This window comes from Bos javanicus, chromosome 8 (genome assembly GCF_032452875.1).
Source record: "Bos javanicus breed banteng chromosome 8, ARS-OSU_banteng_1.0, whole genome shotgun sequence".
Classification (NCBI taxonomy): domain Eukaryota; kingdom Metazoa; phylum Chordata; class Mammalia; order Artiodactyla; family Bovidae; genus Bos; species Bos javanicus.
This window is the reverse complement of record NC_083875.1, coordinates 29531734-29546354: the sequence shown is the minus strand read 5'-3', so window position 1 is coordinate 29546354 and position 14621 is coordinate 29531734. Positions and strand designations below refer to the sequence as shown.

Genomic DNA, 14621 nt, shown 5'->3' with positions numbered 1-14621 from the left:
TTTAAACATAAAAGAGACTTGTGTGTGCTCGCGTGCATGCATGCGCGTGTGCCCAAGCACATGTGTGCATGCCTCCCAGCAACAGAGTGGGGAGTTTGGGTGGGCTGCATTGGAACCACTCCACTCAACGCTCACTAATGTAACTCCTTTCAGAGAAATCAAGCACATGGATGTAAGTGAGATTTAACTTAGATAAGTTTTTGTTTTTTTTAAATAAGACTAGTAAAATACTCAGCTAGCAATCAAACTGGGCTAATTTGAAGAAACTGTGACTCCTCTAAAGGAGTCTTCAGTCTCAATCAACCCAGAAGCACAATGAGACAAATAACAGGACTTGCCTGATTCAGTCATGTCTTTCTCCCTGGCTGGCCACGTTAGCACCCCTGGGTCTTTGTGTAATATCCAACCCCACTACCCACCCAGCAAGTCTCCCTGCCGCCAGACTGTTCTCTACAGCATAGAGGGCAGCCTTTTCTTTATGCCACTGGTCTGTTCAAAAGTTGCACACACATGCACACTCACATCTGCTTACAAATCCACACATGCACCCCACACTCATACACACTGACTCACACACTCACAAGCTCACCCGTAAACTCACAGACACACACACTTAGAAACACACATACACTCACACACAAACTTACACATACACAAAGTTCCCTCATAGCTGCAAAAATCAAATCCAAGCTCCTCATCCAGTTATCTGGGAACCACTGTAACCTAGTCGAATCTTCAAAGCCTCCTTCCCTCACATTCCTTCCACCATTTCCACAGCCACACACAGGACCATCCTGGCCTCCCTGCCCCCACGCTTCACATCTGCCATTCAATTCTTCACATAACAGCTTAAGTTACTCTTCTCTTTCTCTTCTTTAATAAGCTCACATCATACTACTGCTTTAGACTTTTTTAAAACCTTTCCACTGCACGTAGAATAAATCCAAATTTAATAAACATCCAAGACCTACTGTATAGTATAAGAAATATTCAATATCTTATAATAACCTATAATGAAAAGGTTTCTGAAAAAGAATATATATACACAATATATGTGTGTGCGTGTGTGTGCGTGTGTATATATATATACACACACATATATGGGTGCTTAGTCAGTCATGTCTGACTCTTTGCGACCCTTTGGACTATAGCCCACCAGGCTCCTCTGTCCATGGAATTTTCCAGGCAAGAATACTGGAGTGGGCTCCCATTTCTTCCTCCATGGATCATCCTAATCAAACAATTGAACCCATGTTTCCTGTGTCTCCTGCATTGAAGGCAATTTCTTAACCCACTGAACCATCAGGGGAGGCCTATATATATATATATATATATATATATATATAAATATAAAACTGAATCACTTTGCTCTAAACTTGTGTTGTGTGCTTAGTCCTGTTATTTGTTTCATTGTGCTTCTGGGTTGAGTGAGACTGAAGAGTGTGTGCTTAGTTGCTCAGTCGTGTCCAACTCTTGAGATCCCATAGACTGTAGCCTGCCAGGCTCCATGGGATTCTCCAGGCAAGAATACTGGAGTGAGTTGCCATTTCCTTCTCCAGGGGATCTTCCCAACCCAGGAATCAAACCCAGGTCTCTTGCATTGCATGCAGACTCTTTACCGACTGAGCTACAAGGGAAACCTATATAATACAAACTTGAAACACTGTAAATCAACTATATTTCAATTTTCAAAAAGAACAAGGTAGAGTCCTGAAAGAAAAATAAAATTCAAATTCCTTCTCAAAAATCTATGAAGCCCCTAAACGACCCTGCCAGCCTCTGACTACCCCTCTGCCCCCTGGCCCCCTTACTCACTCCACTTCAGCCACAGTCTGTCCTTCTGTTCCATGCACAAGCCAAACTCATCCCATGCCTCTCTGCATGTCCCTTTCCTAGAATGTTCTTCACTCAACTCTTCCTATGGCTGACTCACTGTCATCTTTCCATTTTCAAATCCTCTAATAAACCAAATTAAAATTACTAAGAATAGCAGCATACTAATATTTTCCCATCATCTGATTTCTTTCCTTCTCAATACCATTTTTAATATCATAATCTCTAATCATCTCATTTGTTTATGTGGTTACAATCTGTCTCCATCAGGGCAGGTTCTCATTTATCACATCTACATAGAAATCACCAGGGATTGGCACAGAGTTGTTGCTCAAAAGATAGATGTTGCTTAATGAATGAATTGAGCTTGGGCCATCAAGGCAGTGATCACATCACCTCATTTAGAGCTATAACACAGAAATGAAGAAAGAGGACCCAAGAGCTTTTCTCTCATTTGATTATTAATACTGAACAATGTATACACCATACTACAGCTTCCCTGGTGGCTCAGATGATAAAGAATCTGCCTGCAATGCAGGAGACTAGGGCTCAATGCCTAGGTCGGTAAGATCCTGGAGAAGGGTTTGGCAACCCACTCCAGTATTCTTGCCTGGAGAATCCCATGGACAGAGATGCCTGGTGGGCTACAGTCCATGCAGTTGCAAAAGACTCAGACACAACTGAGCGACCAAAACACATACAACATACTGACTCTGCAGGCAGGCAGGAAACAAAATGTGTAAATACGAAAAAGAAGAGACATTCTAAGTAGTGGCAGAACTGAGTTGAGAATTTGGGAACCCTGATCTATTGATCTACATTCATACCATACTCTGTAAGGGAGGTGGAGTCAGGGGCAATTCCATCTTATTCCTCAGTCTCCAGAGACTAATGACTGGAGCAAAAACAGAAGCTCATAAACCAGCCACTGAAAGAAAAAGGAGCTGGCCCTCCAGCAAAAGAACCTAAGCCAATGTATAGGCTTCTCTGGCCTATATAAAAATTTCTAAGAAAAGACTCCTTTCTCCAAATCAAAAGTCTGAAGAAGCTCTTGGCATCACCAACCTTGTCATTTTGAATCACAGCCCAGTTTACCATCTGAAGGGTTGCAGAGAAGGTGAAAGACTAGGTTCTCCAGGAACCCAATTCTAGCTGTGATGACCAATTAAATTTACCTGTCCAAGACACCAGCTCATGGTCCCTCCAGCATTCCTGTTAACCCCACCCAGGCTGACCTGTACCAGGAAGGGGGGATGCAGAGAGCATGCTCCTGAGAGCTTCTGTGCACCTGACCCCCTCCTCACAAACCTCAACCCAGAACAGAGCACACAGCAGGCACAGAGACATGGAGTGGGCTTCAGGAAAGATAGCTCAGAAGTCCAGCTCTCCTTTTAAAAAGAAATAAGGCTAATATTTACACTTAAACAAGTAATACCCCTATACCCATCTCAGTGTTATAGTTTTTCCATTAGTCATGTACTGATGTGAGAGATGGACCATAAAGAAGGCTGAGCACCGAAGAATTGATGCTTTTGAACTGTGGTGCTGGAGAAGACTCTTGAAAGTCCCTTGGACAGCAAGGAGACCAAACTAGTCAATCCTTAAGGAAATCAACCCTGGATATTCACCGGAAGGACTGATGCTGAAGCTCAGTCTACAGTACTTGGCCCACGTGATGCAAAGAGCTGATTCATTGGAAAAGACCCCGATCCTGGGAAACACTGAGGGCAAGAGGAGTAGGGGGTGACAAAGGATGAGATGGTTAGATGGCATCACTGACTCATGAGTTTGAGCAAACTCCAGGAGATAGTGAAGGACAGGGAATCCTGGCATGCTGCAGTTCATAAAGTGGCAAAGCGTCGGACACGACTTAGTGACTGAACAACAGCAACAATCCATCTCAAAACAAGAAACACTAAGTTATATCCAGTAAGAAATCATCTTAATTTGAATAACACCTCTCCCTTTATCATATGCAGTATGTGCCTGAAGTGCTCATTTGCTTCAGTCATGTCTGACTATGACCCTATGGACTGCAACCCATCAGGCTCCTCTGTCTGTGGGATTATCCCCACAAGAATACTAGAGTGGATTGCCATGCCCTCCCCCAGGGGATCTTCCTGACCCAGTGATCGAACCCACGTCTCCCGCACTGCTGGCAGATTCATTACCCCTGAGTCATGGGTGAAGCCCCTATCATATGCAGCAGTTTCTCTAAATAAAACATACTGTAGAACATGGAAACCACAGCTAACAATACCGCACTGCATATTTGAAAACTGTTCAAAGAGCTGATATTGAAAATTTTCATCATACACACAAATTATGACTATGTGACATGATGGATGTGTTCAGTTCAGTTCAATTCAGTTCAGTCGCTCAATTGTGTCTGACTCTCTGCAACTCCATGAACCGCAGCACGCCAGGCCTCCCTGTTCATCGCCAACTACCAGAGTCCACCCAAATCCATGTCCATTGAGTCAGTGATGCCATCCAACCATCTCATCCTCTGTCATCCCCTTCTTCTCCTGCCCTTAATCCCTCCCAGCATCAGGGCCTTTTCAAATGAGTCAGTTCTTCGCATCAGGTGGCCAAAGGATTGGAGTTTCAGCTTCAATATCAGTCCTTCCAATGAATATTCAGGACTGATTTCCTTTAGGATAGACTGGTTGGATCTCCCTACAGTCCAAGGGACTCTCAAGAGTCTTCTCCAACACCACAGTTCAAAAGCATCAATTCTTCAGCACTCAGCTTTCTTTATAGTCCAACTCTCACATCCATACATGACCACTGGAAAAACCATAGCCTTGACTAGATGGACCTTTGTTGGCAAAGTAATATCTCTGCTTTTTAATATGCTGTCTAGGTTGGTCATAACTTTCCTTCCAAGGAATAAGTATCTTTTAATTTCATGGCTGCAGTCACCATCTGCAGTGATTTTGGAGCCCAGAAAAATAAAGTCAGCCACTGTTTCCACTGTTTCCCCATCTATTTGCCATGAAGTGATGGGACCAGATGCCATGATCTTAGTTTTTTGAATGTTGAGCTTTAAGCCAACTTTTTCACTCTCCTCTTTCACTTTCATCAAGAGGCTCTTTAGTTCTTCACTTTCTGCCATAAGGCTGGTGTCATCTGCATATCTGAGGTTATTGATATTTCTCCTGGCAATCTTGATTCCAGCTTGTGCTTCCTCCAGCCCAGCGTTTCTCATGATGTGAGATGTGAGATGGATGTGTTAACTAACCTTATTATGGTAATCATTTCACAATACAGTCATGTATCAAATCATTAAGTTGCACACCTTAAACCTACACGATGTTATAGGTTAACTATAGCTCACAAAGCTGGGGGAAATTTTTTAATTAAAAAATAATGTTAAAATCATTTTTTCCATTTAGATGAATAATAAAAATTTAATACAATGCCTCCACATAACAGAGACAATCCACCAGAGTTCTAGGATATTATTCTAATAAACTAGAAATGAGAAAGACAAATAGAAAAAAAGCAAGAGAGAAGGATAAAAAGAGGAAGAAAACTTTGTCTCTAAAGACCAGACAAAAGGTGATTTTTTTTTTTCACTTAAAAAAAAGAAAAGGAGTTTCCCTGGTGACTCAGATGGTAGAGAATCTGCCTGCAGTGCAGGAGACCCAGTTGGATCCCTGGGTGGGGAGATCCCCTAGAGAAGAGAAAGCTACTCATTCCAGTACTCTTGCCTGGAGAATTCCATGGACAGAGGCTATAGTCCATGGGGTCACAAAGAGTTGAACACCACTGACACACAAAGAGAAGAACTAAGATTAAATGAGTGCCTAACATGTGTCAGGCACTTTACAAAGCTCCTCCCAATTTGTAGCAAGTAAATTCAGTCACAGGTAACTACCTGAGCAATATTACACAGCTGGTAAGTGAAGGAACTGAGATTCAACTCCAGATTTAACTTCAAAGTATTTTTTTAATGTTAATTAAGAAAAACATCCAAAACTTGGAACTAAGGCAATTGGGCAGGAGTGGAGAAGCGGAGGAGAGAAGGGGGCATCATATTTCTGGAGGTAATACTGCAGACTGTCGCACAAATCCTCCCAAGTGTTCTTGAATTCTCTCAGATGATGTCCTTGTGTTTGACTTTGCTATTTACTATCAGATTAGAGCCAGAGCATCGCCTGTAGAGGTACGGGTCCTCAGTTACCTGCCACAGGGGCAGGGGGTCTGGATGTAACAGACCTGGTATGGTATAAGCCCTCTTGGAGGAGGTCGCCATTAACACTACCAAAGAGCCACCAGAACTTACACAGGACTAGGGGAACAGACTCTTAGAGGGCACAAACAAACTCTTGTGCACACCAGGACCCAGGAGAAAGGAGCAGTGACCCCATAAGAGACTGACCCACACTTGCCCGTGAGTGTCTAGGAGTCTCCAGCAGAGGCGTGGGGCGGTGGTGGCCTGGTGCAGGGTTGGGGCAATCAGTGCAGCAGTGTGTGCGGGGGACCTTTTGAAGGAGGCTGCCATTATCTTCACTACCTCCACCACAGTTTGGCCTCAGGTCAAACGACAAGGAGGGAACACAGCCCTGCCCATCAACAGAAAATTGCATTAGAGTATTACTGACCATAGCCCAGCCCATAAGACCCAGTTCCCCCTCAGTCAGTCTCTCCCATCAGGAAGATTCCATAAGCTTCTTCTTTTTTTTTTTTTTTTAACTTTACAATATTGTATTGGTTTGGCCATATATCAAAATGAATCTGCCACAGGTATACATGTGTTCCCTATCCTGAACCCTCCTCCCTCCTCCCTCCCCATACCATCCCTCTGGGTCATCAGAGGGCCAACAGAATGAAAACCACAATCACAGAAAATTAATTAAACTGGTCACATGGACCAAAGCCTTGTCTAACTCAATGAAACTATGAGCCATGCCATGTAGGGCCACCCAAGACAGATAGGTCATGGTGGAGAATACAGACAAAATGTGGTCCACTGGAGAAGGGAATGGCAAACCACTTCAGTATTCTTTCCTTGAGAATCCCATGAACAGTATGAAAAGGCAAAAAGATAGGACACTGAAAGATGAACTCCCCAGGTCAGTAGGTGCCCAATATGCTACTGGAGATCAGAGGAGAAATAACTCCAGAAAGAATGAAGAGATGGAGCCAAAGCAAAAACAACACCCAGTTGTGGATGTGACTGGTGATGGAAGTAAAGTCTGATGCTATAAAGAGCTATATGGCATAGGAACCTAGAATGTTAGTTCCGTGAATCAAGGCAAATTGGAAGTGGTCAAACAGGAGATGGCAAGAGTGAACACTGACATTTTAGAATCAGTGAACTAAATTGGACTGGAATGGGTGAATTTAATTCAGATATATGACCTTATATCTACTACTGTGGGCAAGAATCCCTTAGAAGAAATGGAGTAGCCATCATAATCTACAAAAGGGTCCAAAACGCAGTAGGTGGATGCAATCTCAAAAACAACAGAACGATTTCTGTTCCTTTCCAAGGCAAACCATTCAATATCACAGTAATCCAAGTCTATGCCCCGACCAGTAATGCTGAAGAAGCAGAAGTTGAACAGTTCTGTGAAGACCTATAAGACCACCTAGAACTAACACGCAAAAATGATATCCTTTTCATTACAGGGGACTGGAATGCAAAAGTAAGAAGTCAAGAGATACGTGGAATAACAGACAAATTTGGCCTTGGAGTACAGAATGAAACAGATCAAAAGCTAACAAAGTTTTACCAAGACTACACACCACTCATAGCAAACACCCTCTTCCAACAACACAAGAGATGACTCTACACATGGACATCACCACATGGTCAATATCGAAATCAGACTCATTATATGTTTTGCAGCCAAAGATGGCAAAGCTCTATACAATCAGCAAAAACAAGACCGAAAGCTGACTCTGGCTCAGATCATGAACTCCTTATTGCCAAATTCTGACTGAAATTGAACAAAGTAGGGAAAACCACTAGACCATTCAGGTATGACCTAAACCAAATCCCTTCTGATTATACAGTGTAAGTGACAAATAGATTCAAGGGATTAGATCTCATAGACAGAGTGCCAGAAGAACTATGGACAGAGGTTCATGACACTGTACAGGAGGCAGTGATCAAGACCATCCCCAAGAAAAAGAATGCAAAAAAGCAAAATGGTTGTCTGAGGAGGCCTTATAAATAGCAGAGAAAAGAAGAGAAGCTAAAGGTAAAGGAGAAAAGGAAAGATATACACATCTGAATGCAGAGTTCCAAAGAATAGCAAGGAGAGATAAGAAAGACTTCCTCAGTGATCAATACAAAGAAATAGAGGAAAACAATAGAATGGGAAAGACTAGAGATCTCTTCAAGAAAATCAGAGATACCAAGGGAACATTTCAGGCAAAGATGGGCACAACTGGAGAAGGAACTGGCAACCCACTCCAGTATTCTTGCCTAGAGAATCCCATGGACAGAGGAGCCTGGTGTGCTGCTGTCTATGGGGTTGCACAGAGTCAGATACAACTGAAGTGACTTAGCAGCAGCAGCAAACTGTCAGACTAAGTTATCTGACACTTCAGAATATTATAAAAGCTTAGAGAAGGATTTTTTTTTTTTTACTTTGAACAAATGTCATTTATTGTACAACTTATTTAACACAAAATATTTTCAATTTGTTATTTAATATAAATTATAGCTGGACACGACTGAGCAACTGATCTGATCTGATCTGATAGAGATTATAACAGAATAAATTTTGAGTCTGTGCTATTAAAAAAAAAAAAAAAAACAAAGATGGGCACAATTAAGAATAGAAATAGTATGGACCTAACAGAAGCAGAAGATATTAAGAGGTGGCAAGAATACACAAAGAACTAAACAAAAAAGATTTTCATGACCCAGATATCCACGATGGTGTGATCACTCACCTAGACCCAGACATCCTGGAATGCAAAGTCAAGTGGACCTTAGGAAACATCACTAGGAACAAAACTAGTGGAGGTGATGGAATTCCAGTTGAGCTATTTCAAATCCTGAAAGATGATGCTGTGAAAGTGCTGCACTCAATATGCCAGCAAATTTGGAAAACTCAGTAGTGGCCACAGGACTGGAAAAGGTCAGTTATTGTTCCAATCACAAAGAAAGGCAATGCCAAAGAATGCTCAAACTACCGCACAATTGCACTCATCTCACACACTAGCAAAGTAATGCTGAAAATTCTCCAAGCCAGGCTTCAACAGTACATGAACCGTGAACTTCCAGATGTTCAAGCTGGATTTAGAAAAGGCAGAGGAACCAGAGATCAAATCGCCAACATCTGTTGGGTCATCAAAAAAGCAGGAGAGTTCCAGAAAAACATCTATTTCTGCTTTATTGACTATGCCAAAGCCTTTGACTGTGTGGATCACAATAAACTGTGGAAAATTCTGAAAGAGATGGGAATACCAGACCACCTGACCTGCCTCTTGAGAAACCTATATGCAGGTCAGGAAGCAACAGTTAGAACTGGACATGGAACAACAGACTGGTTCCAAATAGGAAAAGGAGTACGTCAAGTCTGTATATTGTCACCCTGCTTATTTAACTTCTATGCAGAGTACATCATGAGAAACGCTGGGCTGGAAGAAGCACAAGCTCGAATCAAGATTGCCAGGAGAAATATCAATCACCTCAGATATGCAGATGACACCACCCTTATGGCAGAAAGTGAAGAGGAACTAAAAAGCCTCTTGATGAAAGTAAAAGAGGAGAGTGAAAAAGTTGGCTTAAAACTCAACATTCAGAAAACGAAGATCATGGCATCCGTTCCCATCACTTCATGGCAAATAGATGGGGAAACAGTGGAAACACTGAGAGACTATTTTTTGGTTCCAAAATCACTGCAGATGGTGACTGCAGCCATGAAATTAAAAGATGTTTGCTCCTTGGAAGAAGAGCTATGACCAACTTAAATAGCATATTAAAAAAGCAGAGACATTAGTTGCCAACAAAAGTCCATCAAGTCAAAGATATGGTTTTTCCAGGAGTCATGTATGGATATGAGAGCTAGACTATAAAGAAAGCTGAGCACCAAAGAATTGATGCTTTTGAACTGTGGTGTTGGAGAACACTTTTGAGAGTCCCTTGAACAGCACAGAGATCTAACCAGTCCATCCTAAAGGAGATCAGTCCTGAATATTCATTGGAAGGACTGATGCTGAAGCTGAAACTCCAATACTTGATTCTCCGACTTGATGCAAAGAACTGACTCATTGGGAAAGATTCTGATGTTGGGAAAGATTGAAGGCGGGAAGAGAAGGGGACAACAGAGGATGAGATGGTTGGATGGCATCACCAACTCAATGGACATGAGTTTGAATACGCTCCGGAAGATGGTGATGGACAGGACAGCCTGGCATGCTGCAGTCCATGTGGTCACAAAGAGTCGGACACAAATGAGTGACTGAACTGAACAGAAGCCAGATGCTATGAGATTATTTATTAATGTGCAGATTTTGGAATGGTAAGGAAACCTCAAAGATTACAGTTTTATGACCCTGTAGGACACTATCCAGCTTTATCTGTAGCCTAGGGATCTTAAGCTAACATTGTTCTTGTTTGAAGTCTATAAATACCCAGTTCCACAAACAGTCCGTGAATCAGTTTACCATCTCACTGGTTTCCCTCAGTGATGGGTTAAATAAAAGTTTCAAAATGTCCACTTTATATCTTTATGAGAGTCATATCCGCTCCTTTCCTCAGTGGATTCCGCTAGGTTTGGTACCTGATCTGCAGGGAACTGCTAGTCAACAGTCTCCCATCCAACACTAAATATCTGTACATCTTCATGCATTTCTCACAGAGCATAACAAGATTTTTCTACCTCTGGTGTTTGCTTCTCTAAACTCACCATCAACTTCCCAGTGCTTCACCGCTGCTGGTTTTCACTTCCCCAGTGATTACAACAGTTGGTCTCCCTGAAACTTTGCACCACTAGGTAAGTGCAGCATGTGGCTGCTGCTACTAAGTCACTTCAGTCATGTCTGACCCTTGGTAACCTTATGAACTGCAGCCTACCAGGCTCCTCTGTCCATGGGATTTTCTAGGCATGAATACTGGAGTGGATTGCCATGGTCTTCCCTTCAAGAGTATCTTCCCAACCCAAGGATCAAACCCACATCTCTTATGTCCCCTGCATTGGCAGACAGGTTCTGTACCCCTACACCACTTGAGAAGCCCATACACCATGTGGGGTCCAGTTGAAAGAAATACAGTCAGAGACGCATCCAGAGTCCTTCCAGTTTAAGGAAAGTAATACAAGAAAGGCTTTAGCATAGTCAATGAAACAGAGATAGATGTTTTTCTGAAATTCCATTGCCTTCTCTATAATCCAGCAAATGTTGGCAATTTGATCTCTGGTTCCCCTTTCTTTTCTAAACCCAGCTTGGACATCTGGAAGTTCTGGTTTGCATAATGCTGAAGACTAGCATGCAAGATTTCAAGCATGACCTTACTAGCATGGGAGATGAGTGCAGTTGTCCGATGGTTAGGTTAGCACATTCTTTGGTACCACCCTTCTTGAGAACTGGGATGAGGATTGACCTTTTTAAGTCCTGTGACCACTGCTGAGTCTTCCAGAATCTAATGGCAGAAAGCAAAGAGGAGCTAAAAAGCCTTTTGTTAAAGGTGAAGGAGGAGAGTGAAAGAGCCGGCTTAAGACTAGATATTAAAAAAAATTAAGATCATGGCAGCTAGCCCCATTGCTACATGGCAAACAGTAGGAGGAAAGGGTGGAAGCAGTGTCAAAATCCTCTTCTTGGGCTCCAAAATCATCGCAGATGATGACTGCAGCCATGAAATCAGAAGACGATTGCTTCTTGGCAGGAAAGCAATGACAAACATAGACAGTGTGTTGAAAAGCAGAGACATTACTCTGCTGACAAAGGTCCACATAAGCAAGGCTATGGTCTTCCCAGTGGTCACATACAGTTGTGAGAGCTGAGCCATAAAGAAGGTAGATCACCAAAGAACTGATGTCTTTGAACTGTGGTGCTAGAGAAGACTCCTGAAAGTCCCTTGGACAGCAAGGAGATCAACCCAGTCAATCTCAAGGGAGATCAACCCTGAATATTCACTGGAAGGACTGATGCTGAAGCTGAAGCTCCAGTATTTTGGCCACCTCATGCGAAGAGTTGACTCATTGGAAAAGACTCTGATGCTGGGAGGGATTGGGGCAGGAGGAAAAGGGGACAACAGAAGATGAGATGGCTGGATAGCATCACTGACTCGATGGACGTGAGTCTGAGTGAACTCCGGGAGTTGGTGATGGACAGGGAGGCCTGGTGTGCTGCGATTCATGGGGTCGCAAAGAGTAGGACACGACTGAGCGACTGATCTGATCTGATCTGATGTGAACAGATGACTCTTTGGAAAAGTCCCTGATGCCGGGAAAGATTGAGCGCAGAAGGAGAGGAGGGCGTCAGAGGATGAGATGGCCAGATGGCATGGCCAATGCAATGGACATGAACTTGGGCAAACAGGGAGATGGTGAGGGACAGGGAGGCCTGGCATGCTGCAGTACCTGGGGTCACAAGGAGTCAGACACAACTGGGCAACTGAACAACAACAACAACACAAGAAAACTCACACTGCTGACAAAAGAGATGTGCTCAGCGGAAAGCCTCAGCATTTAGTTCCATCCTTAAAGACTGCTGCATCAGCCTCCCCAGCTCCTATGCTAGGGCCAACCCTGAGGAGCCACTACTCTTGGGCATAAGTGTAATAAATGTTTATTTGAGCCACACCTGGCTCCTAAGTACATGCTGCCTCCAACAGAACCTCACTTTCTCAAGAGCCTATCTTGACTCTGGCTGCAGTCAAGAGCCATCTGACTCCTGAATTCACTTTATAACCCAACACAGTACTCTGCACTTCAAAAACTATTAGCAGATAATTGTTAGAAGACTGGCTAGCTGAGAACCCTTGTCCTGAGATGAGAGGTCTTTACTTTGAGCAGTTTCATTCTGCAATTCAGCAAATGGACTAACCTTGTTAGGTGAGAGATTCCCCGGGGGCAACCTTCCAGAGGCCACCCACCACTCCAGGGCCTGCTCCCTGCTGGGTGGGGAGCCTGAAATCTGACTTCCTTCCCCCAGCAGGATGGAGGATCCTGGACACAGAACAGAGAAGTGAGGAAAAGGAATGAGGGGTGCTGCATCACTGCTAAAGCTTTTCTAAATCATTTTCATCTTCATTTGTAACACTCTGAGTAGCAAAAATGCATGCAAGTGCATTTAAGTGACAGCAAGTTTTTAATAAGTGTTTATTTCTTTAAGACTCTTAAATAATGGAGATGCTAATGATGAAGATAATCATATTATTTTTTGCCCTAAGGGAGACAGGCAAAGACTAAAGATAACAAATATGCTACTAAAAATATGCAGGAATTTAAATACTTTATTAATTTCCAAAGAGACCAAATTGATTTACAAATTGTTCAGGTCTCCCCATCTGAATTTTAATTCACTTTGGGGTATGAAAAGAAATATGTGGTAAATATTACTCTAAGAAGGGAGAGGGAATAGGAAGGAACATGATAAAAATTAAAAGTAGGTACTGCAAATCCAGTAAGTTGAATCACTTCTCTATAGCCTTGTCCTTTCTCCCCTTACCTTTTCCTTTTTCTCATCCTCCTCCTGTGTCTCTTTCTCCATTTTTCCCTCTCCTATTTGAATGATTTCAATAGGACTGTGGGCCAAAGCCTCCATGTTCTCATCCATCTGTTGTTCTTCAGGGAGGGATGACAAGGTCTGAAGGGGCTCTGTTGACACCTTCTTCCTCAATGAGAACCACTCCCCACCCCATAGCATCAGACCCTTCCCACCGGAGCCTTTACCCAACATTCCATTCTATTGACCAATGAAGCTGTGTGTTTGGTACCATGGACTCAAAGAACCCGAGAGCTGCTGAGAACTCTGAGAAGTAACAGATTCTACACTTGGCTCTGGGTCACATCTGGACTATTCTCAGGGAGATGAGCCATAAAGAGGATGCCCTAGCCACTCAAAGGGTTAGTGCAGAGATTAAGAACCGTGGGTATTAGGGTCCTAAGAACCACAGACACTCCTCCTCATGACATTGTCCCCTGGTCGATCAAGATGTCCAAAATGGGAAACCAAACTGACATCAGTTGTTACACTTTATTATCATCTTAGTGACACGCCAGAAGGGCTCCTCAAATATTGGATGTAAATCTTCTCACACGTAAAAGGAAAAAGTACATTTAAAGGAATCATATGGGAAATGCATAAACCTAAGTGATATCACTCCCTACTTCAATAAAGTATTGGTTTTCCTAAATCAAGGTTAATTAACTAAAAATACAAATTTATTACATATCCATGAAGTGACTCTTAGAAAATAATTGATGCAAAAAACTTTTTAATATATGTGTCCTGAGCTCATGTGTCGGGGAGAATTGTTCATTCTGCTCACATCTGCCATCCATGGCCTTTTGGAGCATTTAAACTCTTCCAGTTGCACTTTATAGGCTGCATTTCTTTATAAGTTCCTATTGTAGGAGGGAACATCAATGCCCCAGACTCTCTGGAGCCAAATGTAAACCTCAGCTTCAGTTTATTCCTAGTACTGGATCTAAAGGGTGCAATCACTGCTCATACCTCCCCTTTAAAGATTAACATTAAAACTCAACTGACCCATAGAGCTCTTAGTCAGAGGGAAGGAAAGTGATGGGGGCCCATATACTAGAGATTCTTCACACTCCCACGTGCCCACTGGGCCCTTCAAGTGCATAAAATGCAAC

The 14621-nt window shown here is 42.8% G+C and overlaps 1 protein-coding gene across 4 annotated transcripts in view; it reads right to left on the bottom strand.

The window, feature by feature from the left end:
- The window catches only part of TTC39B (tetratricopeptide repeat domain 39B), a 154961-nt gene that overhangs the window by 107780 nt on the left and 32560 nt on the right, over window positions 1–14621 (bottom strand). Inside the window, exon 1 of one of the 4 annotated variants that reach the window (XM_061425254.1) lies at window positions 13471–14157. The exons of 2 other annotated variants lie outside the window; for them this stretch is intronic. In XM_061425254.1, coding sequence (XP_061281238.1) covers window positions 13471–13701 — 231 coding nt within the window. In that variant the 5' untranslated portion in view covers window positions 13702–14157. Of the gene's footprint in view, window positions 1–13470; window positions 14158–14621 lie in introns of those variants that run through there. One more of the 4 variants, XM_061425253.1, reaches the window with a different exon arrangement.